The sequence below is a fragment of the Anarrhichthys ocellatus genome, unplaced genomic scaffold, assembly GCF_004355925.1.
Source record: "Anarrhichthys ocellatus isolate YVR2014 unplaced genomic scaffold, GSC_Weel_1.0 scaffold95, whole genome shotgun sequence".
Taxonomy (NCBI): Eukaryota; Metazoa; Chordata; class Actinopteri; order Perciformes; family Anarhichadidae; genus Anarrhichthys; species Anarrhichthys ocellatus.
Genome location: NW_022280125.1, coordinates 90 through 12775, shown reverse-complemented (window position 1 = coordinate 12775; position 12686 = coordinate 90). Strand labels below are relative to the sequence as shown.

The window sequence follows — 12686 nt, the reverse complement described above, 5'->3', positions numbered from 1 at the left end:
TGAAATAAGACTTGAGGTGAACCCAGCGACCACATCTTCACAGAGACCTGACTCCATCGTTCATCCAGGATCAAGCTGCACTTGACGGGCAGACAGCAGGACAGAGAGCAGGACTCTGGTGGACCAGAGGAAGAGGACTCTGTGTTCACATCACGATGCTCGGTGCTCAAACACAGTCAGAGTTCATGGACAATGTTTTCCTCATGTTGAATTTGTAATGTGAAGATGTCGGCCATATTGTCTGCCCAGAGAAGTGTTTCTGTTGCTGCTGGTTACATTCCTTATGATGCAAATTCAGAAAGTACACGACAGGAATGTACTAGTTTTTGTTGTTTGTCATGTTTTTACTTGTGTTGAAAATGGGCTACAACTGCATATCGTTGTGCATAGTAACAATAAACGATCCTTAAATCCTTCAATTCCAAATTATATACAAATAATTTCACATGATACAGATTTCATCCCAATTTGTAAATGAATATAAAAGATGAAAATAAATCTACATCAGATGCAGCCTGCTTGTACACACTGACCTCTTCTGGTTGATGAACAGCGATGCAGCCTTTAGTAAAAACACAGACTGATGATTGTTTCTTATTTGATTCAGTTCTGAGGCAGAGTGCACACTAACTGAAGAGCCCGTCTGACTGCTCTTAAACACAAGACTCACTATTCTTTGTCTGGGTAAACTGCAGAATGACTTGAAGAACTAAGAATGAAATGTTCAGCCCACAGCAGGGTGATGACTGCTGCAGCTTTGCATTAAAAACCTTATTTCAATATTAAAACCAATGTATTAAATAACATAAACTTGCTGCTAATTAATGACAGATTATAATTTTCAAGATAACCTTTTCACTGCTTCTCTGACGAATCATAAAACATAAGTAAGAGTCTGCACATGCTCACCCCAAGGAAACTTTTGACAAGCTTTTCATTGTTCTCTGAAGCCTGCGTGCATCTATGTACAAGGCGCGTGCACACACACACACACACACACACACACACACACACACTGTCTATTGTGCCTCCTCAGATTGCTGTGGAGGAGGTGGAGGTGTTTTGGGTCTGCTCTGCTCCTCTGTTCCTGCCCCGTCAGCTGTTCCCCCTGCTGCTGAGCTGCTGGGGTTTGCCACCTCATTCCCACTCTGTAAGAATTTGCGCAGGTCTTTGAGCGCAGGCCTGAGCATCTGAACTAATGCCAGCAGGGCAGCCTGGGTACCTTCCAGGGCCTGGGCCTGTCTTTCTTGGGCGAAAGCCTGAGCCTCCTGGGAGCGCCGCATCATATGCAGCAGCTCGTTCTGGCCCTCCAGGTGCTGGGCAATCTGTCGGATGTGAACGTTGGTGACTCTCTGCTCCTGCAGCAGGCGGGCTGAGTTGAGGGCGATACGGCTCTTTAGCTCCTGAGGTTTGGCCTGACCCTGAGGAGGAGGAGGGGAAGCTGAGGATGAGGCCAGCATCTCCACTGGAGCCTCAATGGCCGCCACCACAGTGGGAGTGGAGTCGCTTACAGTGGTGGTGCAGTACTCCACCACGCCTCCGTCCTCCAGGGTGTGGTAAGTTGTTTCAGCTGGAAACAGAACAGGAAAACTGTTGTTTTTCTAGTTATGAGTAACTTTGCTGAAGGGTGCAAGTTTCCATTCAAACCGCAACAGTGAAAATATAGTAGTGAGCTACTAATCCCCATGTCACTCACAGCAACAGTTAAGAGTTCAACCTTTGGGGGAATGTGGAAATGCGCTATTTTGCTGAGGTGAAAACGAGAAGATCAATAGTCTGTGCGTGAAGAATGGAGCTGGAGTCAGGATGTGGTCTAAGGCGGAGCCAGGGGGATGGATTTCAGGTTTGAATGGTTTCATTTGGCTGGTCATAAATATGCAAGTTCATATATCTTGATATTATATTTAACCCTCTTTGTTGAACCTGCTGACTTTCTACCCATATTTGAATCACATTACTAACTTTGTGTACGCGTGCGTTAATTTGACAGACCAGCTGGTTCTTAAAATCTCAGAATGAATGATGTCATTGTGAATGGCAGCGGGAGTAAGTGAGGATTCGCTCAGGGTCAGTGGCCCTAAAAAAACAACATCTGGATAACATCAGGATGTTGAAATGATGAACAGAGAGAGAGGATGGTGGCTCACTGATGATCTATGATCCAAATGTTTCCTGTAAGGCGCTAAAGAACACAAATGGCTGCACGGCCCTGCTCAAAGTCTTGCATACTACAGCACGACGTCAACAAACTGCATTCCAAACCTCTGTGTAACCTCCCAAAATGAATATTTAAATGTTTTTAGTCAAGATGACGAGAAACAGTAGTGACTGGCACCATAAGAGATGAAGTAAACTGTGAGCCACTTATCTGTGATATGAAGAATGAGATGCATCACTTTATCTCATTCTTGATGCCATAAAACTGAGGCTGGTTCGGCTTGTAGCCCTAAAAAGACTTTGTTGAACTTGTCCCCAACAATTTTTAGTCCAACAGAAAAATATTAAAAGAACAGATTATTCTCTAAGTATCTTCATATAAACCTTTATGCCTCTGATGTGTGCTATCACAGTTTACAATAATCAGAAATCTGAAAAAAGAATCAATTCCGTGTATGGAGAGCTTCCTTTGATGTGTCCTTTCAACCAAGAAATGCACTGACTGATCTGCACACGTCAGGTTTATAACATCATGCCGGTATGGAGGCAGTCTGCAGCAGAAATACACTTACCATTCAGTGGCTTTGCTTCATCACAGACTGTACCTGAGCCAGCTGGAAGAGCTGAAAGATAAACACAGAATATGATGCTAACAACACAACCAAACAACCAACAATCACAGAAAAGGATGAAAGAAAATCTAAATGCAATTATTAGGCTGAAAACTAAAACATGTGTATGGTCCCTCTGCACATTTGCTCTTATCAACGCTTCTTTACCAGGTCTGGTTTCATTGGTTCTATCAGATCATGTGATTCAGTGACTCAACGTCTATTATAATCTATAAGAGTCTCCTCTCAAGCCAGCAGTCACTTTGCATGTTTTCTTGTCATTGTTTTGTCAAAAGCTACGGTAAGTAATACAACTTTTCCACCGCTGGATATTGCAGTGAATCTTCCATAACACATGTTCATCTTGCTCATCCTCTCAGTCCACTTTAGAGATGAATCCACGACTCTCTGTACTCATCAGCAATAAAAGCCTTCTACGGGAGATATTCGGTGTCTGAGATCCATCGGACACTCTGTCTTATCGTTTCTCACCAGAGGAAACACGTGCACTGTCCCTGCTTATTATTGCAGCATTACCTCGAACACTGGGACTGTGCGTGCTCAGCGTGAACACTCGGAGTGAACACCTCGGTCTACTTACTCTCTGCTAGTGTGACGGTGGTGGCGGTGGTCACGGTTACAGGTAAGCTTATCTCAGCATCCGAGTCTCCTGCAGGTAAGCTGATGATGGTGGCCTCCCCCAGGAGGTTACAGATCCTCTGCTGCATCGCAGTGAGGATGACGGGCACTGGAGCGCAGTCAGCGGAGGTTCCCTCTATAGCAGCCCGCGCCTGGGCCACTTTCCGCCGGACCTCGGTCTTCATGTCGGACCACTTCTTCTTCACCTCGGGCAGCTCTCTGGGACAGGTGGTGACAGCGTTGACCTTTTTCAGGATGTCCACCCACGCGTTATTCTTTGCCATGTGGGTGACTCCAGCATTGAAGTGGTTAACCAGTGTGTGTTTTTGTTTCTCTATTTCTTCTACAATAATTTCCACCTCTCTCTCCGAGAAATTCATTTTTCTCTTTTTCGCGATCGATGCCATTATTGCAGAAATTCCTCTTTTGTTGAAGTAATTGTGCGTATTGTACGCAAAAATAGTAGGATTTACTCAATTATGAGCGCAACGTAATGGCTTCCAGAATCGGCTTCTTCTTCCTACTAACGACGCTTACGTTAGCTGGGCGTTTAGTCCCGCCCACTGATACCCCATTGGTTGAATATCTCGCGGTCATGCTTTACGCTCTGTGACTATTGGCTTAATCAGACGCCAGTACTCAATGAGCTAAATATATTCATTATTAATAATTCCCGTATCTCACTTTATATTACAGTCCTAGTTGGTGACTATTCGTTGTTTTATTCTATTTTTTTCATTTCAACATTTCTGTAACAGTATGCAGGCTTTAAATAAACACATCAACACATTTTGTAAAGGGCATATAAACCTACGCAGTTATAAACAGACAGCAGTAAGGGATGTAAAACAGTGAAAGTTAACTTTAGCTTGTGATTTGTTGCCTTACATTTGTACAGTGCTGAGTGAACCACTTATCTGTGGCATCAAGAATGAGATGCATCACTTTATCTCATTCTTGATGCCATAAAACTGAGGCTGGTTCTGCTTGTAGCCCTAAAAACACTTTGTTGAATGTGTCCCCAACATTTTTTTGCTAAATGCAATTATTAGGCTAAAATTTGCAAACATGTGTATGCTCCTCTAATATTTCCCTCCTAAAAGTACTAGATTACTGAAGCAGTGCCCTTTTAGATTACTCCTTAAATATTAACAGTAATAACATAAAGACTCATTCTCTATATCATTTATTATAGTCCTTGTATTCTGTCGTTTTGTTTGTTTGTTTGTTTGTGTGTGTGTGTGTGTGTGTGTGTATCTATTTACACAATCTTAAGGCAATTTTTGTACACTTTCATTTCAGTTTTTTTAAATAAAAAACTGAAATGAAAGTGTAAAAGAAATGTATTAGTTAAAAAAGATAACTCCACCAATAAAAGTTTATTGTTCATTCATTGAAAAGCGAAAATGTTAATAACTTTTGCAAATTCATATTTATGTGTAGAAGTCACCTAATTGAATACATGAATAATAACAAGTCAAGAACCAGAGTGAACAACTTTTACCTCTAGATAATTCAAAATATTGGACTCTGTATCAGTGTCCTCTGCCACAATGACAGAAATGTCCATACAGCCATTGTCACTGTTGGGGGATGTACAATGTGTATGATTTTCAAATAAGCATGAAGTCACACAAGAGGGGCACATAAATCCACGTATACTTAGTTGTAGCCAAGTCGCTTTGCTTTCTGATATAATCAATAAAGGGACCATAAATCTTAACAAATTTTCATTATGACTCGGATGCAGAGTCTCCTCCAAATAAAGACCGGAAACCATATGATTGAGCCACAGAAACATTAAACTACTGGGTCTCATGCAGTTCTGTGGAGTTTTCAGAACAACCCAGAACAGCAAGGACACAGTGTGGATGGACTTATGGCATTTTATGTTTTAACAAAGTAACAGTTAGTGTAGTAAAGTAGAGAAATTATGAATTCTATTCAAGTTTGGTTTTTGATTCATTACTTTAAAATAAACTTCAAAGGCAAAATGATTGCGTTGCCTTTATGATCACGTGTGTGAATGGGTGAATATATAACGAGTGGTGCTGCGTAGAGTCCTAAAACCTCAGAAATCAGTCCACATTTTTGCACTTTGGGTTCCTTCGTCTCAAAGTCTTTGTGTTTCTTGAATGTGTTTATGGTGAACTGTCTGACATTAGGTCTGTGGTGACACAAGCTGAACTGATTCTATAGTTTAGTTCTCTGATATAAAATAGGTCAGTGAACACCCCTCTGGTGAATTTAGAAGCGTTTAGGTGACTTAAAAAAGTGTCTGAATGAGACGACTAAACGTCCTCACTAGAACACTATCCTCCTTTAGCTTAGTGGTGGAGACGTGAAGTCATGTGACCGAGGTGGAGTTCCTTTATAGCCTAAAGTAGGCTTTTTACTTCTGCGTATTCACTCTTCAATGATCATAAAAGTGGTTATTTGTGAAGATTACCTTGATAAACAAAACTTCTAAATATCATATTTGTTTGACACAGAGATTATTTTCTGCAATAATCCAAAATCCAATGGAACAATCCTATTGGCTTTTTGTGGAGGAACCCAGTGAGGCTGACTTCTTGTTGGCCTACAGAAATACATCATCCCTGCACCATCCTTGCATATATATGCCATATATACAGACACATAACATTTACCATGCTGCACAGAAGATTTCCTTCTCTGGAGGTGATTCTGGGGAAAGCAGGAAATCCATTAGATATCATCAGTGATGATAACTGTATTTATTAGTATTAGGGGCATCATAGAGCCTCAATCGTTTCGGGAATTTAGCAGCAAATACTAGCATAGAATTGCAACGGAATGGATCGTTTGTGATGCATTTTAAAAGGTAAGAATTTTCCTTATTTGTTTAACATTGATGGAACTACATAACCTTACATGTGTTGGTATTCTATATGAATATTGTAAATCCTTAATGCTAAATTTATTCATTGACTACTAATTACCAAACATCGTCTCTCAGTTTGTAAAGCTTTCTACGCATTTAAATTGTCCCCCAAGTACTTTCTGGATGTATATGAAGTCTTTGTGAATCACGTGGCGATCAGGCATTTTGAACTTCCGTTGACGCGACTTTGTCTTTCCACGGCTCTGCCTCACCTCACGCCTAAACATAACTATTCCAACCAACGAAGATAACGAGAACCAGCCAATCAGAGGCAGAGTAGGGCGGGTCATGTCTTAGACATAGCAGGCTTGTTAGAATCGAGTATGTTTGTCTTCTCTGTTGGCAAGTTAACGCATTTACAAACATAAACATCTTATTCTAACTGGAACCTCATTTTTCGTGACGGGCGATACACGAGCTTTGTGTAAAGTCCACCGTTGTTTGCATCTTATCACCACGTAACGTTTCACCGGCATCTTCCATTTCGGTTAGCTTTGCGTTGAAAACGCTAGCTAGCTGAGCTCTTTTATCAACTTAAATTAGGAGGAACCATTTTCGTCTCAACTGAATTCCGCAAATGTGTTCGTGGTGAAAAGCGGCGTTTGTAAGCTTACCGGCTTCTGGTAGCTTTTCCTTTCAGTGCCTGTGAAGTGGAGGAAATGTGACGTGGTGGTCGGGTAACAGTGGCCTCAAGTGCTCTCTGACTAAGTGGACGCTCATGATATATCAGCAGGGTTCGTTGATGGTTCGTTGATGCCTCCTTTGCTCTGCAGTGTAATCTGCCAGTGCCGATCGGGCGAGACCCACCGAGGGATCGACCCGGGCTGTGGAGGCGGGCACAGCGAAGAACCCTCCTCAGCTCCCCCATCTGAAGCAGTCCCCCGGCAGCCCGTCGCTGGTGACTGCCACGCGGACCCCGGTCAGTCAGCGCATCCATGTGACATATGTGGAGGGCCTGAGCAGGAGCACCGACTGAAAGTGTTGTTCCAAGTCCTGGACGTTAACGGTGATGGAGGCATTTGTGTCAACGACCTGACAATTGGACTGAAGAAACTAGGAGTACATCGCACTGAACATGAGCTCATGGTAAGTGGACGTATTTCAGCACAATTGTATGAGGAGTTCTGTTTTTGTGAAAAGTTTCCTATGGAGCAGGGTCGTCCTTCAATCAAAGGATCGACCGTTCGATCCCGGTCCATGTCGATGTGTCCTTGGGCAAGACCCCTAACCCCAAGTTGCCCCCGTAGCTGTGCCTACGGTGTCTGAATGTCAGTTAGTCCTGATGGGCAGGTGGCACCTTGCATGGTAGCTCCTGCCATCAGTGTATGAATGGGTGTGAATGGGTGAATGATGACATGTAGTGTTAAAGAGCTTTGAGTGGTCAGAAGACTAGAAAAGAGAAATACAAGTAGAGTTTATTTACCATGTAGCATCTTGTTGAGTAGCAGTTCCAGGGAGAAGAGAAGCAAACCACACAGCTGCAGAGAGAAGTGCCAAACTGTAGAGATGGAGAAATGTACACGACAACAAAACGCAGTCGACCACATTTGGGGGAATGTAAAGTCATAAGTAAATCAAATTTACAATGTTCATATGTAAGTTACCTAGCAAGCAGTAATGTGTAGGCCAAAATACATGTGGACACCTCAGTTCAATCTGTGGTTGGTAGCACAGTGAAAGGTGTCTTCAGAGGGCCTGCTTACAGTTTCATTGTAAAGCAGGTTAGTGAAACGCTCCAGTATTTCCCTAATACTGTGTCGAACATACAGGTATGATAATTCATCGTCTTTTAATGGAATCATTTTGTGATGAAACGATAGAAAAAGATATGGTGAAACACAACTCTGTTGTCTAAATTGATAACAAGCACTCACTAACACACATTTCTCGGAATGTCTGATTATTTTTGCACTAAAGTTCTTAAATAATTAAGAACATTTATGACACATCATGCAGCAATTTTAGCAGCGAGCTACTTTGCAGAAGTAGTACCTGAGTGTGGGAGTCTCACAGACTGGACTGAAGCAGATCCGAGTTGTGCAAATCTCTGATTCTCTGAAAATGTCTGTCTTTGTTTGTTGCCGATGGTCACATAATCCTGGATCATGTGACCTTCTACATGACATTTGACATAGTGGAAAATGTCCAAGACCTCCGAGGTCACAGGAACACAGGTCTAATAACACCTCACTGGTTCATGCTCCTCTCTCTACACAACTTGAAACTGTCAGGCTTTAGTCTATCTCAAAATGATGTTTTCTGTATCATTTGACAATGAATATAAATACACGGTTCAAAAGCTCATTAATACTTTTGCAGTTCCTTCTAACAACTGGAAAAAAAGTTTCTCACCAAAAACAACATTTTGAACACATCATGATAATATAATATAATTTACCTTTGTGAATACTTGGTTCCCCCCCCCCGGACACATGCATTTGTTCACAGTGTAACATTATCTGCGATCGGCAGATAGAAAGCATTAAAGCCAATCTCCTGATCACTTATGAATATCAGTTGACAGCAGTAAAACTTTATTTTACACTGATGGTGAAATTTAAAAACCTTATTATGCTGAGCAATGTGAAATGTTGTAGACTTACATTGAAGCATTATTGACGTTACAGAGCTCTACGCCATTATCTGTTATGAACGATGTTGTCACTACCGCCTAGCATTGTGGGATATGTTTGCTGGGATCGTGCCACTGTTTGCATAGTGTAATATTTCACCGGAAATATTGCCGTTCACGTACTATTGGTTTCATACTGAGGTTTGGGACGCTAAAACAGTCCACATACTGTAGGGTACTAAATAGCATGTCAGTATGGATTTTCAGACGCGGCTCAGACATTGAATGCCGCTATAGATTTGTAGCCTGTTTTTAAGGATCCCCGTGGGAACCTATGCACTTGGGGCTGAGAGCCACAGACGGGATGGGAGGTCAGAAAGTCTGTCGGGTAACGATTAGAAAAAAAGTAATGATACCAGCCTGTCATTTGATGTGTATCCATGTTTCACTGCTAACATGTCAAAGATCCCTCGTACTGGTGGGGAGAGACTTGTTACAGAAGTTGCGAGTAGGGCCTTGCGAGTTTTATGTTGGACATGCTATTATTAAGAGAGCTCCTGTTTCTGTCAATAGTCAGTTACACTGGGATGTAATGTACTCTGTAAGCAGTGCAGTCAGTGGACCAGTTCTGTGGAGAGCAGCTGGAAGTGAGGAGCCTTTTAATTGTAGTTTTCCCAGCGGCAGGGACCCAGTCCGTGTTGAGAATTCTAATAAGGCGGAGCTCTGTTGTCGGGTGGATGGGATCGCCTGCTGGAGGCTGACGGTTTGCTTGGAATGACTCAGGGGGAGGGAGGGAGGATAAAGAGGGAGGGAGGAGGGAGGCATCATTCAGCAGATTTTCTACTGTGAGGGAGGTGCCACCGGGGGGGACCCTGCTCTTCACCAACCCCCTCCTTCTACTCTGGCTGACTATTGAAGGAATTAATTAATTTCCATCCTGCAATCCCGTCCCCCATTGGCTGAGGGGCTCGTTCCATGGCTCGACAGGGTAACCTGCTAGTATGGGCTGCTGTGATTGGTCGGGCTCAGCTGCAGTGAGGATGCAGCTTTCTGAAGGCTCTCTGCTGAATTTGTTCGGCTGCTGATACTGAAGCCAGCTAAGTCTGCTGCTGCCATCATTGAATCATTCTTCACATGAGATACTTTCAGTGTGGAATTCTACTTTAAATGGAGAACTAATCATGCCTCAGAAGTGTATGACAAGAGTTGGATAGGAGCATTTAGTTATTATCTGCTTCTTCTGTTGAATGTCTGTGGACCTGAGCCTGGACGTCTGTCAACTGAGTCATCTTTAGGAGAAAAAGATCCAGTACCAAGATAAGACAGAGATACTGAGCTGGAGCAGTGAAGCGGGAGAAAGTGGAGGAGCCCTCTCTACTGTCCCACGTTGTCCTCAGCTCACCTTTCTGCCAGTTCAATCCTCTGATTTCAGCCAACAGAAACCGTTAAGTGTCGTTTGAGTAGAGGGCAATCAACCAGACACCCTAAGCCCCAGTTTGAGGATGATGAAGACTTTTCTGTGCCAGAGCCTTCTTAGCAGGGCGCAGTGTCAGCCTGCCCAAACTCCGCTGCCTGGGGAAAAAGAGACGGAGGCTCCTGAGAACTGCAGAGAGCTGCAAGCTGGTCTCCAGGAAAACACTGCAGACTCCCCTGACCGTAAAAACATCAGCAGGAGTAGTGTTGCTCCAAAGAAGACCACAGTATTCATTGTGATGACACCACCTCCAGATCAGGTAGGATAGAGCAGGTGGCTTGACCTCTGGCTTTTATATCAAGCATTTAAAATTGATTTGATACATTTATGGGCGTTGGTGGTCCTAATTGCGTGAAAGCCCCTCGCTGAGCTCAGTGTTGTTAACCTATACTGACCCACTGTCAGCTCACTGAGCTAAAGGCTCTCCCAGAAAGAAGACAGCCCTTCACTTTGACATGGACTCTTGGTCTCATAGCAGCTCCACTGGCGCTGCTATGAGATAGTGCCTTGCCTTGCTCTTGGGTACCTCAGTTTTATCAGTCAGTTCAGAGCAGTCAATACAAACTGAAAAAGTGCCGTTGCTTACAGTTTAATGTCCTATGATTAAGTGTGCTACTGCTGCACATGGAAATGCATTTGCTTCCATCTTATTTAGTCCCGTAGTGCAGATCGTTGTTTCACATGACTGCAGTTAAAGGCATTGGAAAAGTTAAAGCTGTTTTTCCATTCTTTATATTTCATTGAAAGCTGTTCTGAATGGATTGATGAGTGAGAATGATTTGACATTTAGAGGTCAAGGCCACTGCAACCAAACACTGTGAGATGTAATAGATGTGAGTAACTCATTTATTTCACCTTCTGGTCTGCTCACCAGCAGCAGAGTATCAAGTCAATGCTGCTGCTTACTGCTCACAGGGGCAAACTCACTGTAAGCAATGCACACCATTCTGAAGAACGCCATGTTAGTATAGAATTGTGGACACAGCACAAGACTTCAGATCGCTTAACTGTGAGCACAGTTCTATTTTGTTCACTCAGGAGAAGTTCTAAATCCACCAGGACTGAAATCTTTAGGACTTCCACTTCAAGGACCAAAACGTCCCCATAGAAACTAGCCTGCAAGGGCCGCCAACACTAATTATTTTCACAATTTCAACCCTTTAAACCAGTGGTTCTCAACTGGTCTGGCTGCGGGACCCACCATCGCCCCTTAATCTTACCACTCCTGTAAAATTTGCCTAAAACGCCTATCCAAGGCGTACCCAAAGTAAACTGACAGCTCTTATTGAACCATTGGGAGTACATGTATGGGTTTTAGTCGCTATTGAACGGTAACACTCTGAAGTTTCTTCACAAACAGTCAGAATCACTGTAAGTGCTACTGGCATTGAGCTATGGAGTTTACAACACACTGAAAAAGAAGGTTTTTATTTCCACCTGGATTTGTTTTGGCCAACAGATGGCAGCAGTTATCTATGGCTGGGACTTATGAGCTGGAAAATACACTGCTATGACGGCATGCAGTCATAGTACCTGGTAGAAGTTAGAATTTGATAACAATACCACAGAAAATTAATATTTTACATTACACGTGGTTTACTAAGATTGCAGCAGAGTAAAAACACATTTGGAGGCTGCGTCACCACGTCAAAATTCATATACTACGATAAACTACTTTTCCGAATTTCAAACTATAGTTCATTTATGTCAATGTATGGTTAACTGTATCATCTTTAACCATTGTCAACTTTCACAGATTCTTGAAAATTCTCATGAACCAGACTTTGCTCTTCATAATCTGTCTCAGGTACTTGACTCACGGTTTTGAATTTCATTTTTGAAAACTTTCCCAGGGGGCAATCTGATAAATCTGCATATCCTTGGCTTCGTAATTTCATTGGCTATATGGAGCTTGAGTTTGAACAGGATCTGTTTCCAATTGGCTCCAGCTTTACCCAAAGAAGAGAGGCGGGCATTGTCTTTCAAAGCGGACTCTCATTGGCTGTTCCAGAATGTGACCCGGCTATAGAAGCTCCTATTGGGTCAAATGAGGTGTCAATCTAACCGGTGGAATGCAGCCTCCATTTGCGACGAAAATCTCCGCTCTGTTGACATGAAAAGTGAAATTAGACCGAATTATGATCGCGAGTTATCATATCTGCTGGCTAATTTGAAATGATGCAACAGCCCCCCGTGCGTCTTTATGGACGTACTAATGTGTTTTGGACTAAATCTTTTACTGGATTCGATAGAGTGGACCCTTGGCGATCAAGCAAGACCGTTTTTGCTGGACTAGCATGCACGAGTGAGACGCTATGAATCATAATC

The 12686-nt window shown here is 42.8% G+C and overlaps 1 protein-coding gene across 1 annotated transcript; it reads right to left on the bottom strand.

Annotated features, from left to right (window-relative positions):
- Positions 1 to 232: 232 nt before the first annotated feature.
- Positions 233 to 6945, bottom strand: naif1 (nuclear apoptosis inducing factor 1). Its single transcript, XM_031875780.1, has 3 exons — positions 3370 to 6945; positions 2730 to 2780; positions 233 to 1570 (listed from the first exon to the last, which is right to left on the bottom strand). The coding sequence occupies exons 1-3, from the start codon at positions 3812 to 3814 to the stop codon at positions 1020 to 1022; spliced, it is 1047 nt and encodes a 348-aa protein (XP_031731640.1). The 5' UTR covers positions 3815 to 6945; the 3' UTR covers positions 233 to 1019.
- Positions 6946 to 12686: the final 5741 nt, after the last annotated feature.